Below are 12481 nucleotides of genomic sequence, written 5' to 3'. Positions count from 1 at the left end.
AGATGTTCATTAGTATTAGAGAGGCTTTTTGGCAAGCAGTTTTCAAATGACTCCATATAAGCAGAGTGCTCTTCCCAGATCAGCATCATACATCACTGAATTTCAGCAGCTAAGAGCCTGTTTTCTTAGAGGAGTAACAACAGGTACACTGCCAATGTTTCAAGTCCTTAGATTTACTTTATAAACTCTTCACATATTGTATATCTAATGTAATTAGTGATGTCAACAAAGACGATGCAAGTAAGGAAATGACAAGTTGAAGTGAAATACAGCAAAAATGACCATTACTCAAATGGAAAAGTTTTTGGGGAAAAAAAAAATCCCAATTTTAATGTTATGACTAGCTTATTTTCCATTTCGTATAAACATTTCACAAGGATAAGTTTTAGGGCCAAACTGCTTAGGCTTAATTCCTGGTCTACTACCTAATAAGCTCCCTGTGCCTAACTGCTTATCTGAAAAATGGGCATAGTAATGGTACCTACACCTCAATAGAGTTGTACTGAGGATTACATAGGTTAATCCACACAAAATGCTTAAAACAACATGTAGTAAACTCTGCTATTGCTTATAGTAATAGTCGCAGAAGCTGTTGTTGTTCCTTCCAACAAGAATAGAGAGATCTCATTGAATATATGGAGTACTGAGTAGAGATCACAGAAAAACTTTATCATAGAATTTAACATAATTGACATTTATACAACACCCCACTCAACACAACTGCAACATACACATTCCTTACAAGTACTCTTAGAACATTCACCAAGAAAGATCATATACTAGGTCATAAAGTTAAGTCTCAACAACTTAAAAGGATTCAAATCACACAGAGATGTTCTCTGATCAAAATGAAACAAAATCAGAAATCAATAGCAGAAAGATATCTGGAAAATTCACAAGTATTTGGAAATTAAACAATATACTTCTAAACAACTCATACATCACAGAAGAAGTAACACAAGAAATTGGAAAATATTTCAAATCATATGATTATATAAAATATCAAGTTTTAATGGTGCAGCTAAAGCAGTTGTTAGAGGGAAAGTTATAACCTTAAAAATGAAAAAGCATTAGAAAAAAAGCAAAAAAAAAAAATCAGTGACTTAATCTTCACATGAAGAAACTAGAAAAAGAAAAACAAGTTAAATCCAAAGCAGGAAAAAAAAAAGGAAATAACAAAGAAACAAAGGAATCAACTGATGAGTAACAGAAAAACAACAGGGAAATCAATGAACCCAAAATCTGGTTCTTTGGGGTGAAAAGAAGTCAATAAAATTAATAAACCCCTAGCCAGGCTGGTAAAAAAAAAAAAAAGAGAATACATAAATTACCAATATCAGGAATAAAAGCAGATCCTACAGATCCTAAAGACATTAAAAAGAAAATAAGGCAATATTTTAAGCAATATATTAAATATTCTTGATTAAATGGAAAATTCCTTGAAAGACACAAATCACCAACAATAACTCAAGAAGAAATAAAAATAATAATAAACAGAATAACATTATATCTACTAAAGAAATTAAATGCATAACTAAAAGCCTTCCCACAAAGTAAACTATAGGCCCAGATGGTTTCACTGGTGAATTCTATCCAACATTTAAGGAAGAAATAATATAATCTTAGAAAAATTCTTCAGGCAAATAGAAGAAACAATTTCCAATTCATTTTGTGAGGACAATATTACACTAACACTAAAACCTAACAAAGACATTACAAGAAAACTACAGACCAATATCCCTCATGAAAATAGACATAAAAATCATTAACAAAATATTACTAATTCAAGTCTAGCTATATACAAAAAGAATATTTTCATGACTAATATATAAAAAGAATACCATCATGGTATTAGGACAAGTGGGACTTAACCTAAATAAAGCAAGGTTGGCTTAACATTTGAAAAAAATCAACGAATGTCATTCAACATAATAATGGGAAAATAAGGGAAAACTTGAATATATTTGCAGAAAAAACATTTGATAAATTCCAACACTGTTCATGGAAAAAAAAACTCAGCAAGGCAAGAAAAAGAAATTAAAGCATTCAGATTGGAAACAAAGATTGGAAAACAAATTGTCTTTATAGATTGATGACATGATCACGTATACGGACAACCCTAAGGGATCTATAAAAACTATAAGTGAACTTAGCAAGGTTCCAGGAAATAAGGTCAATATACAAAAATCAAATGTTTATCTATATTCCAGCAGTGAACGATCAAAAACTAAAATTTTTTAAAATACAATTTTTAGCTATATAAAAAATATGGATACTTAGAGATAAATTTAACAAAATATGTGTAAAACTCATATAATAAAAATGATTTAACATTGCTGAGAGGAATTCAAGAAGAGCTAAATAAATGGAATGAAATACCACGAGATATGCCATGTTCACTGATTAGAAGACTCAATATTGTTAAGATGGCAACTCTTCCCAAAGTGATATACAGATACAAGGAAACCTCAATCCAAACTTGGGCAGACGTGTTTCTACAAAGTGACAACTAATTCTAAAATTCAAATGAAAATGCAAAGGACATGGAACAGACAAAACAATTTTGAAAAAGAAAAAGGTTGAAAAACTTATGACACCAGATTTTAAAATACACTATAAAGTTGTAGTGATCACGACTGTGTGGTATTGGTATAAGAACAGACCTAAAGATCAATGGAACAGAATACAGAGTCCAGGAAACAGACCTACAAATCTATGGTCAATTAATTTTGGACAAAGGTGACGAGCTAATTCAACAGATAAAAGACAGTCTTTTCAATAAATGATGATGGAACAACTGCATATCCATATGTGAGAGAGAGATGGGAAGAGGACATTGAGCCTTATTTCACGCCATACATAAAAATTAACTCAAAATGGATCATAGGCTGAAAACTATAAAAACTCTAGAAAAAAACATAAGAGAGTACCTTCACAACCTTGAGGTAGGAAAGATTTCTTAGCTGTGACACAAAAAGCACAAATAATAAAATAAAATATTGATAAATATGATCATCAAAATTAAAAACTTCAGCTCTTCAAAAGGCATTGTTAAGAAAATAAAAAGGCAAGCCATTGTTGGGGGGAAATATTTGGAATACATGTATCTGGCAAAAAACATACTCAGAATATATAAATAACTCTTACAACTCAGTAAACAAAAAGTGGGCAAAAGATCTGGATATTTTATAACGAATATATATCAATGAACAATAAGCACAAGAAAAGATGCTCAAAATTATTAATCTATGTGAAATGCAAATTAACACTGCAATGAGGTATATCTATACATCCATTAAGAATAGCCAAAATTTAAAAGACCATTTAAAATACTAAGTGTTAACAATGATGAAGAGAAATTGGAACAGACATATATTGCCAAAGGAAAAATAAAGTGGTCAAGCACTCTGGAAAACAGTTTGGCAGTTTCTTATAAAGTAAACACTTACCATATGACATAGCAATTCCACTTCTAGGTATCTACCCAAGAGAACCAAAAACTTATCCTATGTCCACACCAACACAGATACATGGCAGCTTTAATCTTACTCACCAAAAACTGGAAACAACTCAAATTTCCAGATTTGACAGATAAGTGGATAAACAAATTGTGGTACATCCTTATAAAGGAATATCATTTAGCAATAAAAAGGGATGAACTACTGACACATGCAACACGGACGAATCTCAAAAACACTAATATGAAAGGAGACTTACGCAAAAAAGTATATAGTGCACAACCCCAGTTATCTGAAACTCTAGAAAATCTAATCTATAATGACAGAAAGTAGATCAGTGCTTGCCTGAGGTTGAGCCTGGGGACGACTGGCTGGGATGGGCACGATGGAACTTTTAAGAGGGATGGAAATATTGTATATCTTAATTTTGGTGGTGGTTATTCAAGTATATAAATTTGCCCAAACTCATCAAAATGTACAACTAAAATGAGCACATTTTATTGTGTGTTAACTATACCTCAAGAAAGCTGATTTAGAAAAAACCCTTAACATGGACTACAAAGTCTCACATGATCAGTAGCCTAGCTTCCTCTCATCATCAACTATTGTTCTCTCCTTTTCTGTGCTCCTTAGTCTTTCTAGCTTTGTGGGCATTTGCACAGGATGTTCCCTACTTTAACCTAACTCATTTCTACTCCTCTGTCAGGCCTCAGGTCAAAGGGCTTTCTCCACAAAATTTTCCCAGACCTCCTAGATTCAGTCCCCTTGTTAAATGCTCTCCTTGCTCTCTGTGAGTAGAAAACGAATGAAGCAAAAAATGCCATTTGGCCCTGAATGGACACTAATTGGGATAAGTCATACTTTCATATATCCCCACAGCCCACAGATAAACTCCTGCTATATTTGAGAGCAGCAAAGCTGGCAGGAAAAAATAATTTTGGGACAGGGAATCCCATCTAGTTTGGTGTTGTCCCCAACGAGTCTGATCTAATCCTGTTTGGGCACATGACTAGTTCTGGATTTATTCAATAAGTATAATAATCCCAGAATGAAATAGTGCTAGATGTCTAAGTCCAAATCACTCAAAACTGAAACTAACCCATTCTCCCCTGCATCCTTTATATTAGGAAGGGCCTGGATCCAGATTTTCCTAGGCAACCCTAAACTGTGTCAGATACTTACCTAATTCCTTCTTTTTACCAACACTGTCTAGTCTAGACTAACATCTCCAGATTACTATCAATAGCCACAAAGCAACCCAGTCTCTGGAGTACGGAAAGAAGCTAGTCTGCCCTTACAGCAGCATAGTCTGATTTAAGGTAAGGAGTTGTAGTCTCAGCTCTTGCAATAATTATCCATATAAATTTTGATAATTCATTTAACTTCTCTAGATTTCAATATTTTCATATTTTATTACTTCTGCTCAGGACAGGTATGTCTACATATGAAGACCACTCAACAACACATTTTCCATAGCTTTCCATACTTCTTGAACATGGATTATACCACTAAAGTTAGAAATCATCTTCATCATATTTGATATTCATTTAAATCAGTCTCACATTTTATAGCGCTAAATATTACCAGTGAATCTAATTTAATCTTTTAAATTCCCATGAAATGGCCTCATGTAGTATTTTTAACTTTTTACTACTAAGAAAATTCTCATCTCATAGTATTTACCACTCAGTCACTCAGCATCAGCAGTTTTAAAAATATGAAAATAATCCTTAATAATAAAAATCCACTCAAATATATATTCTTGAAACTTATATAAATCTATATCTAGCACTCTTGTTTATCTTGCCATATGTATTTTATATACATATATATATGGGAAAAAGGTAACTTTTTTGGGAAAAAGCTAACTTTTTATCAGGTCTCAAGGAGGAAGAATTCACTTCACGATGATCTATTAACTGTCACCAGAAAAACGACAACCACTTTCTATACAGCTCCTTTATCCATTCTTTTTTTTTCCCCCCCAAAGCCCCAGTAGATGATAGTTGTATGTCATAGCTGCATATCCTTCTAGTTGCTGTATGTGGGACGCGGCCTGAGCATGGCCGGAGAAGCGGTGCATCGGTGCGCGCCCGGGATCCGAACCCAGGCCACCAGCAGCAGAGCGCGCGCACTTAACCGCTAAGCCACGGGGCCAGCCCATCCTTTATCCATTCTTATGCAACTCTGAATAATCCTTTGGCTCAAAATGACAAATAAATTGATAGTCATAACAATTAAGTTGCCAAAAAAAATAAGGAAAGAAAAGAAGGAAGGAAGGGAAGGGTGAAAATATAATAAAATAAGAAAAGATGCTCAGGAGACTAAAATTTTGAATATTGCCCATATAATCTTCATTAGATTAGGCAACAGAAAACAAAATAAACAGTCTATACAGTAATAAAAATTGTGTCAAACCACAGCTCCAATAATTTTATGAAAAATGAAAACCACAATAATTTCAAGTATTCTAGTATATGAAGCCTGAGTTTGTTTTTTTTAAATGACAGGTTTTTTAATATGAAAATGGATAAGTGGCTTCTGTATTTGTTCACATTTGTGCCAATGCTTGCTTTTACCACATTACATTTTGCATATTACAATATATAAAGTAGCAAGTATGTTTAAGCTTGGGAGAGTGGGAGTACTAAACAGTATATATAAAGGATTTCCATTATTCAAATAGAGCATTCTACCCTAATTTCACAAAACAGACACTATTGGAATTCAAAATTTTTTTCACTGTTACTTTCTTCCTTCACTACAAAACAAAATTATGCATTTATTAAATTATCTAACACTGCCTAATTTAGGGATATGATAGAAATCCTAATTTTGTTCATTTAATATTAAAATAATTTTATAACCTTACTGATAAGTCAAACAATATATTCATATATTATAGGTAGAAATAACTATGACAATTAGTCAGGTATTACTTGAAAGTTTTTCATTATAACTTTATAAAGATATGATATTTCTATGCCCTGTCTTTTTGGTTTTAAATAATTGTATGCGAAAGGAAGAAAAGTTGTTTTAGATATAGAATCAATATTTACAGGCACACATTACAGGTCTCTAAAAAAAAAAGTGTGTAATTATCACACTAGCTGTTTTTTTTTTTAACTTGCATTACCTAGATGTGGATTTTTCAAATACTCTATTGGTTGACTCAAAACATGATTTGACTATTTGAGGAATTTTATTGCTACTTAAGGAATTATCTTGGCATTAGAAAAGAATGGTAGAAAAATATACATGTAATTAATGTGAAAAGAACAAAAAGGTCCTACCTGTTTCAACTTCATAAAGAAAGTCTCCGTGAAAGTCTTTCTGCTGAAATACCAAAACCGCTCATTTGCAGGGTACACACGTACTACTGTCTCCAGGAGAAAGCGGACAGGCTCCACCACCTCCGTGACTACCATATCCACTGCCACCGTCATGTACACTCGTTTATCTGTAGTAGAAATGTTCTGCGTTTTATGCTGGCTTTATTATTCCTCGATTATTTAAGAAAACAAAGTTTTCCCACTTATGAAAGAACTAAGGTTCTTCACGATCATGTTACTTTCTACGTTTAATTTTAAACGTATTCTTGTCACTTTGATTAAATAGGTAACCAAGTATTCCGAGTATATTTTTCAACACACATGATCCTATCTTAATCGAGTGTCCAATCCCCTCTGACAATTTTAACTTTCCTTCCCAAAATCAGGTCCTTAGTATAAAAAATAAATAAAGTTTTCAAGATGTCTTTTACACTAAAACTACCTTTTGGATTTCCCAGGAAACCCCTGGAAAATCACTAAGATTTTCCCTTTCATCTTATAAAAGATATTGGAAATTATTTTTGTTTGAAGAGTTGCTTAGGAAAGATTGTAAAATCAGAAGAGATGTTCAACCTTCACTATGTTAAATTGTATAGGAAAATGTTATTAAAATGAATATTTCAATGTTACATGCTGTAAGGAAAGTCCCTGGAGATTTGTCAGTACTCTCATTGTCCGTAATACATATTTACCCTTAGGAAAATCACTGATCAAAGCTCTAATGAAATAGTTCTGTGCTGAGATATACATATATATCTCAGAGTCCTGGCAAGTGCCTTTAGACAACAAGAGTATAGCGTTACCAGTCAAATTTTCAGTTATTATTTTAAATGTTTACTTGGCCACTGCTTTCCTTTAATGTGAATCTAGAATCTTCTAGGCCCATGTCTACTGGTTTTCTTCAGTTTCACACTGATAGGTTGAAATATGGATTTCATTTTATTTACCCTGCTTGAGATTCACTGGGGTTTTTGAATCTGTGGCTTGGTTTTTCCATACCATTTTGTCATCTCTTCGTTACTTTAAAGTATTTTTAAAACTTATTTTGCCCACCATTTTTAGTTCCCAGTTAAAGGAAAGATCAAATAACCAAGCCCACCATTAGAAGAAACCGTCATTAGTGTTTTTTTTAAAACATTACACAATATCCATACTCATCAACTACACTTCTATTAATATCATCAAATTCAACAGAAATTGTGTTACATTCTTACCAAATACAAGCATTCAACCTGCCAATTCAAGAGAAATTAGGATTCTATAGACACTGTACTTGAACCAGAAGACCTTAAAGTGTAAGGGAAGTAATATAGAGGAATAAGAGAGAATAATACAAAACACAAAATATAATACATAAATTGGTGTAGTGAAAAGATCTAAGACATTTCATTTCTCAGGGCCTTATCTTCTATAAAAATCCAACCGTGATTCATGAATCCTCAGTAATTTATAATCTCAAGGACACCATTCGGAAATTTCAGAAATCAGTTCAACACTTTTGCATGGCATTTTGATTTTACATTATCTTTGGATCAGAAAATTATTGTAATATTACATAAAGTCTATTTTAATAGGACAAATTTTAAGATATATTATCTTTTATTTGAGGGCCAAATGTGTATTAAAATACAAAATGAAACTGAACTATGTGTTACATTAAAAACATAAAAAATGCTTTTATAAATTCATTTTTGAAATTCCAACATTTTATTCTTCAAAATTATCAACTGGCTTATTTTTCTCATTTTTTTGTTTTCTTTCTGAATAATTATAAGAAAGAAGTTTACAAGCTGGTGGGGCCGGCCCCGTGGCTTAGCGGTTAAGTGCACGTGCTCCGCTGCTGGCGGCCTGGGTTCGGATCCCTGGCTCGCACCGATGTACCACTTGTCCGGCCATGCTGAGGCGGTGTCCCACCATACAGCAACTAGCAGGATGTGCAACTATGACACACAACTATCTACTGGGGCTTTGGGGAGAAAAAGGGAAAAAAAAAAAGGAGGAGGATTGGTAATAGATGTTAGCTCAGAGCCGGTCTTCCTCAGCAAAAAGAGGAGGATTGGCATGGACGTTAGCTCAGGGCTGATCTTCCTCACAAAAAAAAAAAAAGTTTACAAGCTGGTATTTACAAGCCTGTCTCCAGAAATAACAAACTGTGAGTGTAAAAATCATTTATTCCTAATATATGAAATGCTAAATTTTATATAATCATCATTATCTTTCTCTCTTTTTAGCCCTCATTTGGAAATAGATAGCTTGATGTATGATCAAATGCATGCAATTTACGGAACTGGTAAATAATCTCTTTAAGGAAATTTGAGAATAATTATCATTTTCATTTCCTTCATTAATATATCATCATATTTCCATATCAGTATTCACTAATGCTGTTTTTAACCAAAAGTCTACTGTGGGTATAAACTAAAGAATGTAAGACTAAAGATCAAACTGATCCATTATTTCCTCAATATAAATTATCAGTTGAATGACAGTAAAGCATTTAGTGTAAGATTACAATTCATGAGGTAAAATTTTAAATTTTAGTTTAAAGGCAGATGGTGAAGGGGCAAAAAAACATAGGCAATTAACAGATATCTGGATAATGTAGGAATAAAAATAAACAAAATGGGGAAAATGACAAATGTGACCATTTATAAATTCTGTCCAACACTAGACACGTTAAACAAAATGAAAAGGTAAACAACTAGGAAAAAAGTGTTTGCCACAAATGAAATCCTTAATATGTATTATTAAGATCCAAAGGTCAAAAGACTGGCACAAATGATTAATAATGGAAAAAATATAAATAATCTATAATATAATTTAAAAAATTAAAATATTTATCAAAGATAGGCAAAACTCCAGAATTTGCTTTCATCATTTCTTTCATATTTTTCCATCATTTCTCCCCAAATAAAACAACTCTATAATGACATATGAAACACAAAGCCCAAATACTTTCTACATAATCTAACAAAATTAATTCACTTATCCTTGGAGGGGGATTCTTTTGAATAGTGGAGGTTTTCCCCCTAGATGCGTAAAGTCTGAAAAGGAACTTTAAATTTGAAATAAGAAGAATAATTCCATTTTAAATGAGCAGCAGAATTTTTTTTTAAATACAGCAAAACAACATCGTCCATAATGTCAAATTTAAAGCAAATAATAAGGAATCTTTTAAGAAAATTCACCTTTTGGGGTTTCTTCATTAAGTGCCAGAAAGATTGGTGCATTGGGGTTCCACAAGCCAGTGATAACATAAGCTCTCCCATCATAGCTCTTTCCCATGGATTCCTGTAAAAGTTCAAACAGGAATCACTGAGAATATATACATCAAGAGAATCATCATTTTAAACTATAAGTATATCTTACTGTAAGCAATTCAATTTATTAAAATTTGGATTTACAATCAAACAGGGGATTTATTTTCTTTCTAAGTTTTTTTTCACCTCCCAGAGCATTTCTTTAAATATTAAATTCTCCTATAGCTTTCTTCAAACAGAGTGTCTATCTAGAGACATGCACCTCTTGGATAAAAGAGGGATTCTGCTGAATCATAAAAACATAATATTGCTATAAAGTCAGATTTAACTCCATCTTAGGCTGGTTGTCAAAATCTCCTAAACTTAACATACAAGGACGTATACAGTTTCTATTAAAACTACAGATCTCACTGAACAGAGTTAAATTGAATTAACAGCTAATCACAAGAAGTTGGTATTTTTCTTTTAAGGTTCTAATTTTTAATATATTCTTAAAATATTAATTTACTTTGTCACAATTAATGCCTTTAAAGTTAATAGTCTTCTATCATCTATCTGTCAGATATTTGTACATTTTCTTACAATCATAAATCAACATTAGGAGACTAATATTGGTTTGTAATCAACACTCAAATTTACTATCTCCCTCTACCCTTATACTTACTCCCTCCTTCTTCCCTTCTCTCCTTCTCCCCTTCCTCTTCATTGTCTCCACTCTTTAAGACTTCTACCAAGCCAGCACTTGACTCGCATTAAACAAGCCAGCAACTCCTACAGTGAAAGCAAGGCCCCATATAGTTGTGTACGTGTATATGTGTGGTGCGGGGAGGTTAGAGGTTGTCCCAGGGAAGAACAGCACACAGCATGTAAATATGTGCATATGCAAAAGAATGTTATCTATAGTACTTTCAATTTTCTGTACCAATTTCCTCATATAATAACTATAGAGTGCTAAAAAGGTAAGACTAAAACAAAAAGGAAAACTTTTTTTCTCTACTACCTCCACTTCTCTGAATCACAATAAATTTATTTCAGTCGCATTTGGTAATTACTATGTATATTTTTCTAGTGTACTGGTGATGTTTCACTAATCAGATTGTATAGCTTAAGTGCAGGGACTCTGTATTCCAGAGATGAAGTACACTCAAGGCCATGTAAAGAAAACCCACTCAGCACCTCCAACACACTAATATATTCATATTCATTCATTCCTTCTCACTCTCTCTCTCCCCCTCCCCCTCCCTCCCACGTGTCTATCCTCTCTCTCTACCCTCTAATTAAACCCCCATTCAGAACAAGAATGGGCATCTGACCAAAAAAACAATCCATTTCTAGACAAGAGCATGTACTAAGCTCAAGTCCAAAAAGATGAGCTAGGCCAATCAAATCCTTTCTTTCAATTAACAAATATCAAGGAAAGTGGGCAGTCAGCAGTGGAGCGAAAAGGTTTTGATAAGAAGTCAGGGGATGACAGGCCACATATAAAATGAAATTCTAACAGAAATTATAAAGTAAGGAAAAATATATATAAAGAACAGCAGGGTATTAGGAAACTGCTAAGAGGTAAGAGAGATACAGAGAAAACAAGCACACACAAAAATCCTTAAATATAATTAATCATGCAGTCAAATAACAAAGACTGATGATACTGGGAGGCAGGGAGGGAGGGAAAAGCAGAGAGAATGGGGAGCAAAGGAGAGAGAAGGAGCAGAAAGGAGAGAAAAGGTGAGAAGGAAAGAAAGAGGCAGAGAGAGAGAGAGAGACAGGGAGGGAGACAGGCAGAGGGAGAGAATGGGAGACAGAAGAGGGTACAGAAAGAGAAGAGGCGGGCAGAGCACGAGAGGCCCAAGAGAGCAGAAGCCTAAGCAAGAAAGGGGCTCACAGAAAGAGCAAGCCCATGGGGGGAGGTGAGGCAGACAGGAAGAGACCAGACAGCAGAGATCATTTTGCAAGTTTAGGGACAAGTGCATGAAGACCAATAACCTCTTTTGTCTTAAAGGTGTTCTAAGTAAATCTTCGTTTCTTGTTACCAAAATAGCCTAACTAAAACAACCATATTTTTATTTCTTTGCAGTCCTCACAATACAGACCACAGTAATACTGTCTTATACATCAAAAGCCCTCAATAAAACTTTATCATCAAGTCTGACACTGTTGTTATTCAACTAGACATTTCCATCACAGGGCCTGGCTTGCTCCCAGCCCTTTACAAAGATACTTCACATTCTTTGCTGAAGAGTTCTTCCTGACTCCTCTGTGCACCCCCCACCCCACCCCACAGAAACAGGGCTGACAAGATCAGGGACAGTAGGTAGGGGACATCTGGACAACAAAAACCTCTGCCCAAACCAGGCCAGGCTGGAACCACTAGATGGCCTCTTCTTAGGAAAATAAACTGGGAAATACAGAGAGAATATGGCAGTTTGCAATG

General features: G+C 33.8%; 1 protein-coding gene across 3 annotated transcripts in view; it reads right to left on the bottom strand.

Annotated features, from left to right (window-relative positions):
- Positions 1–12481, bottom strand: part of RABGAP1L (RAB GTPase activating protein 1 like) — a 701003-nt gene that overhangs the window by 565845 nt on the left and 122677 nt on the right. For 2 of the 3 annotated variants that reach the window (XM_087438180.1, XM_004425016.3), the window contains 2 exons: positions 9979–10081; positions 6752–6918 (listed from right to left, as the gene is read on the bottom strand). In XM_087438180.1, coding sequence (XP_087294306.1) covers positions 6752–6918; positions 9979–10081 — 270 coding nt within the window. Of the gene's footprint in view, positions 1–6751; positions 6919–9978; positions 10082–10714; positions 10928–12481 lie in introns of those variants that run through there. The other variant, XM_087438183.1, reaches the window with a different exon arrangement.

This window comes from Ceratotherium simum, chromosome 2 (genome assembly GCF_057802395.1).
Source record: "Ceratotherium simum simum isolate JZ-2026a chromosome 2, ASM5780239v1, whole genome shotgun sequence".
Taxonomy (NCBI): Eukaryota; Metazoa; Chordata; class Mammalia; order Perissodactyla; family Rhinocerotidae; genus Ceratotherium; species Ceratotherium simum.
This window is presented reverse-complemented; position numbering and strand designations above follow the sequence as displayed.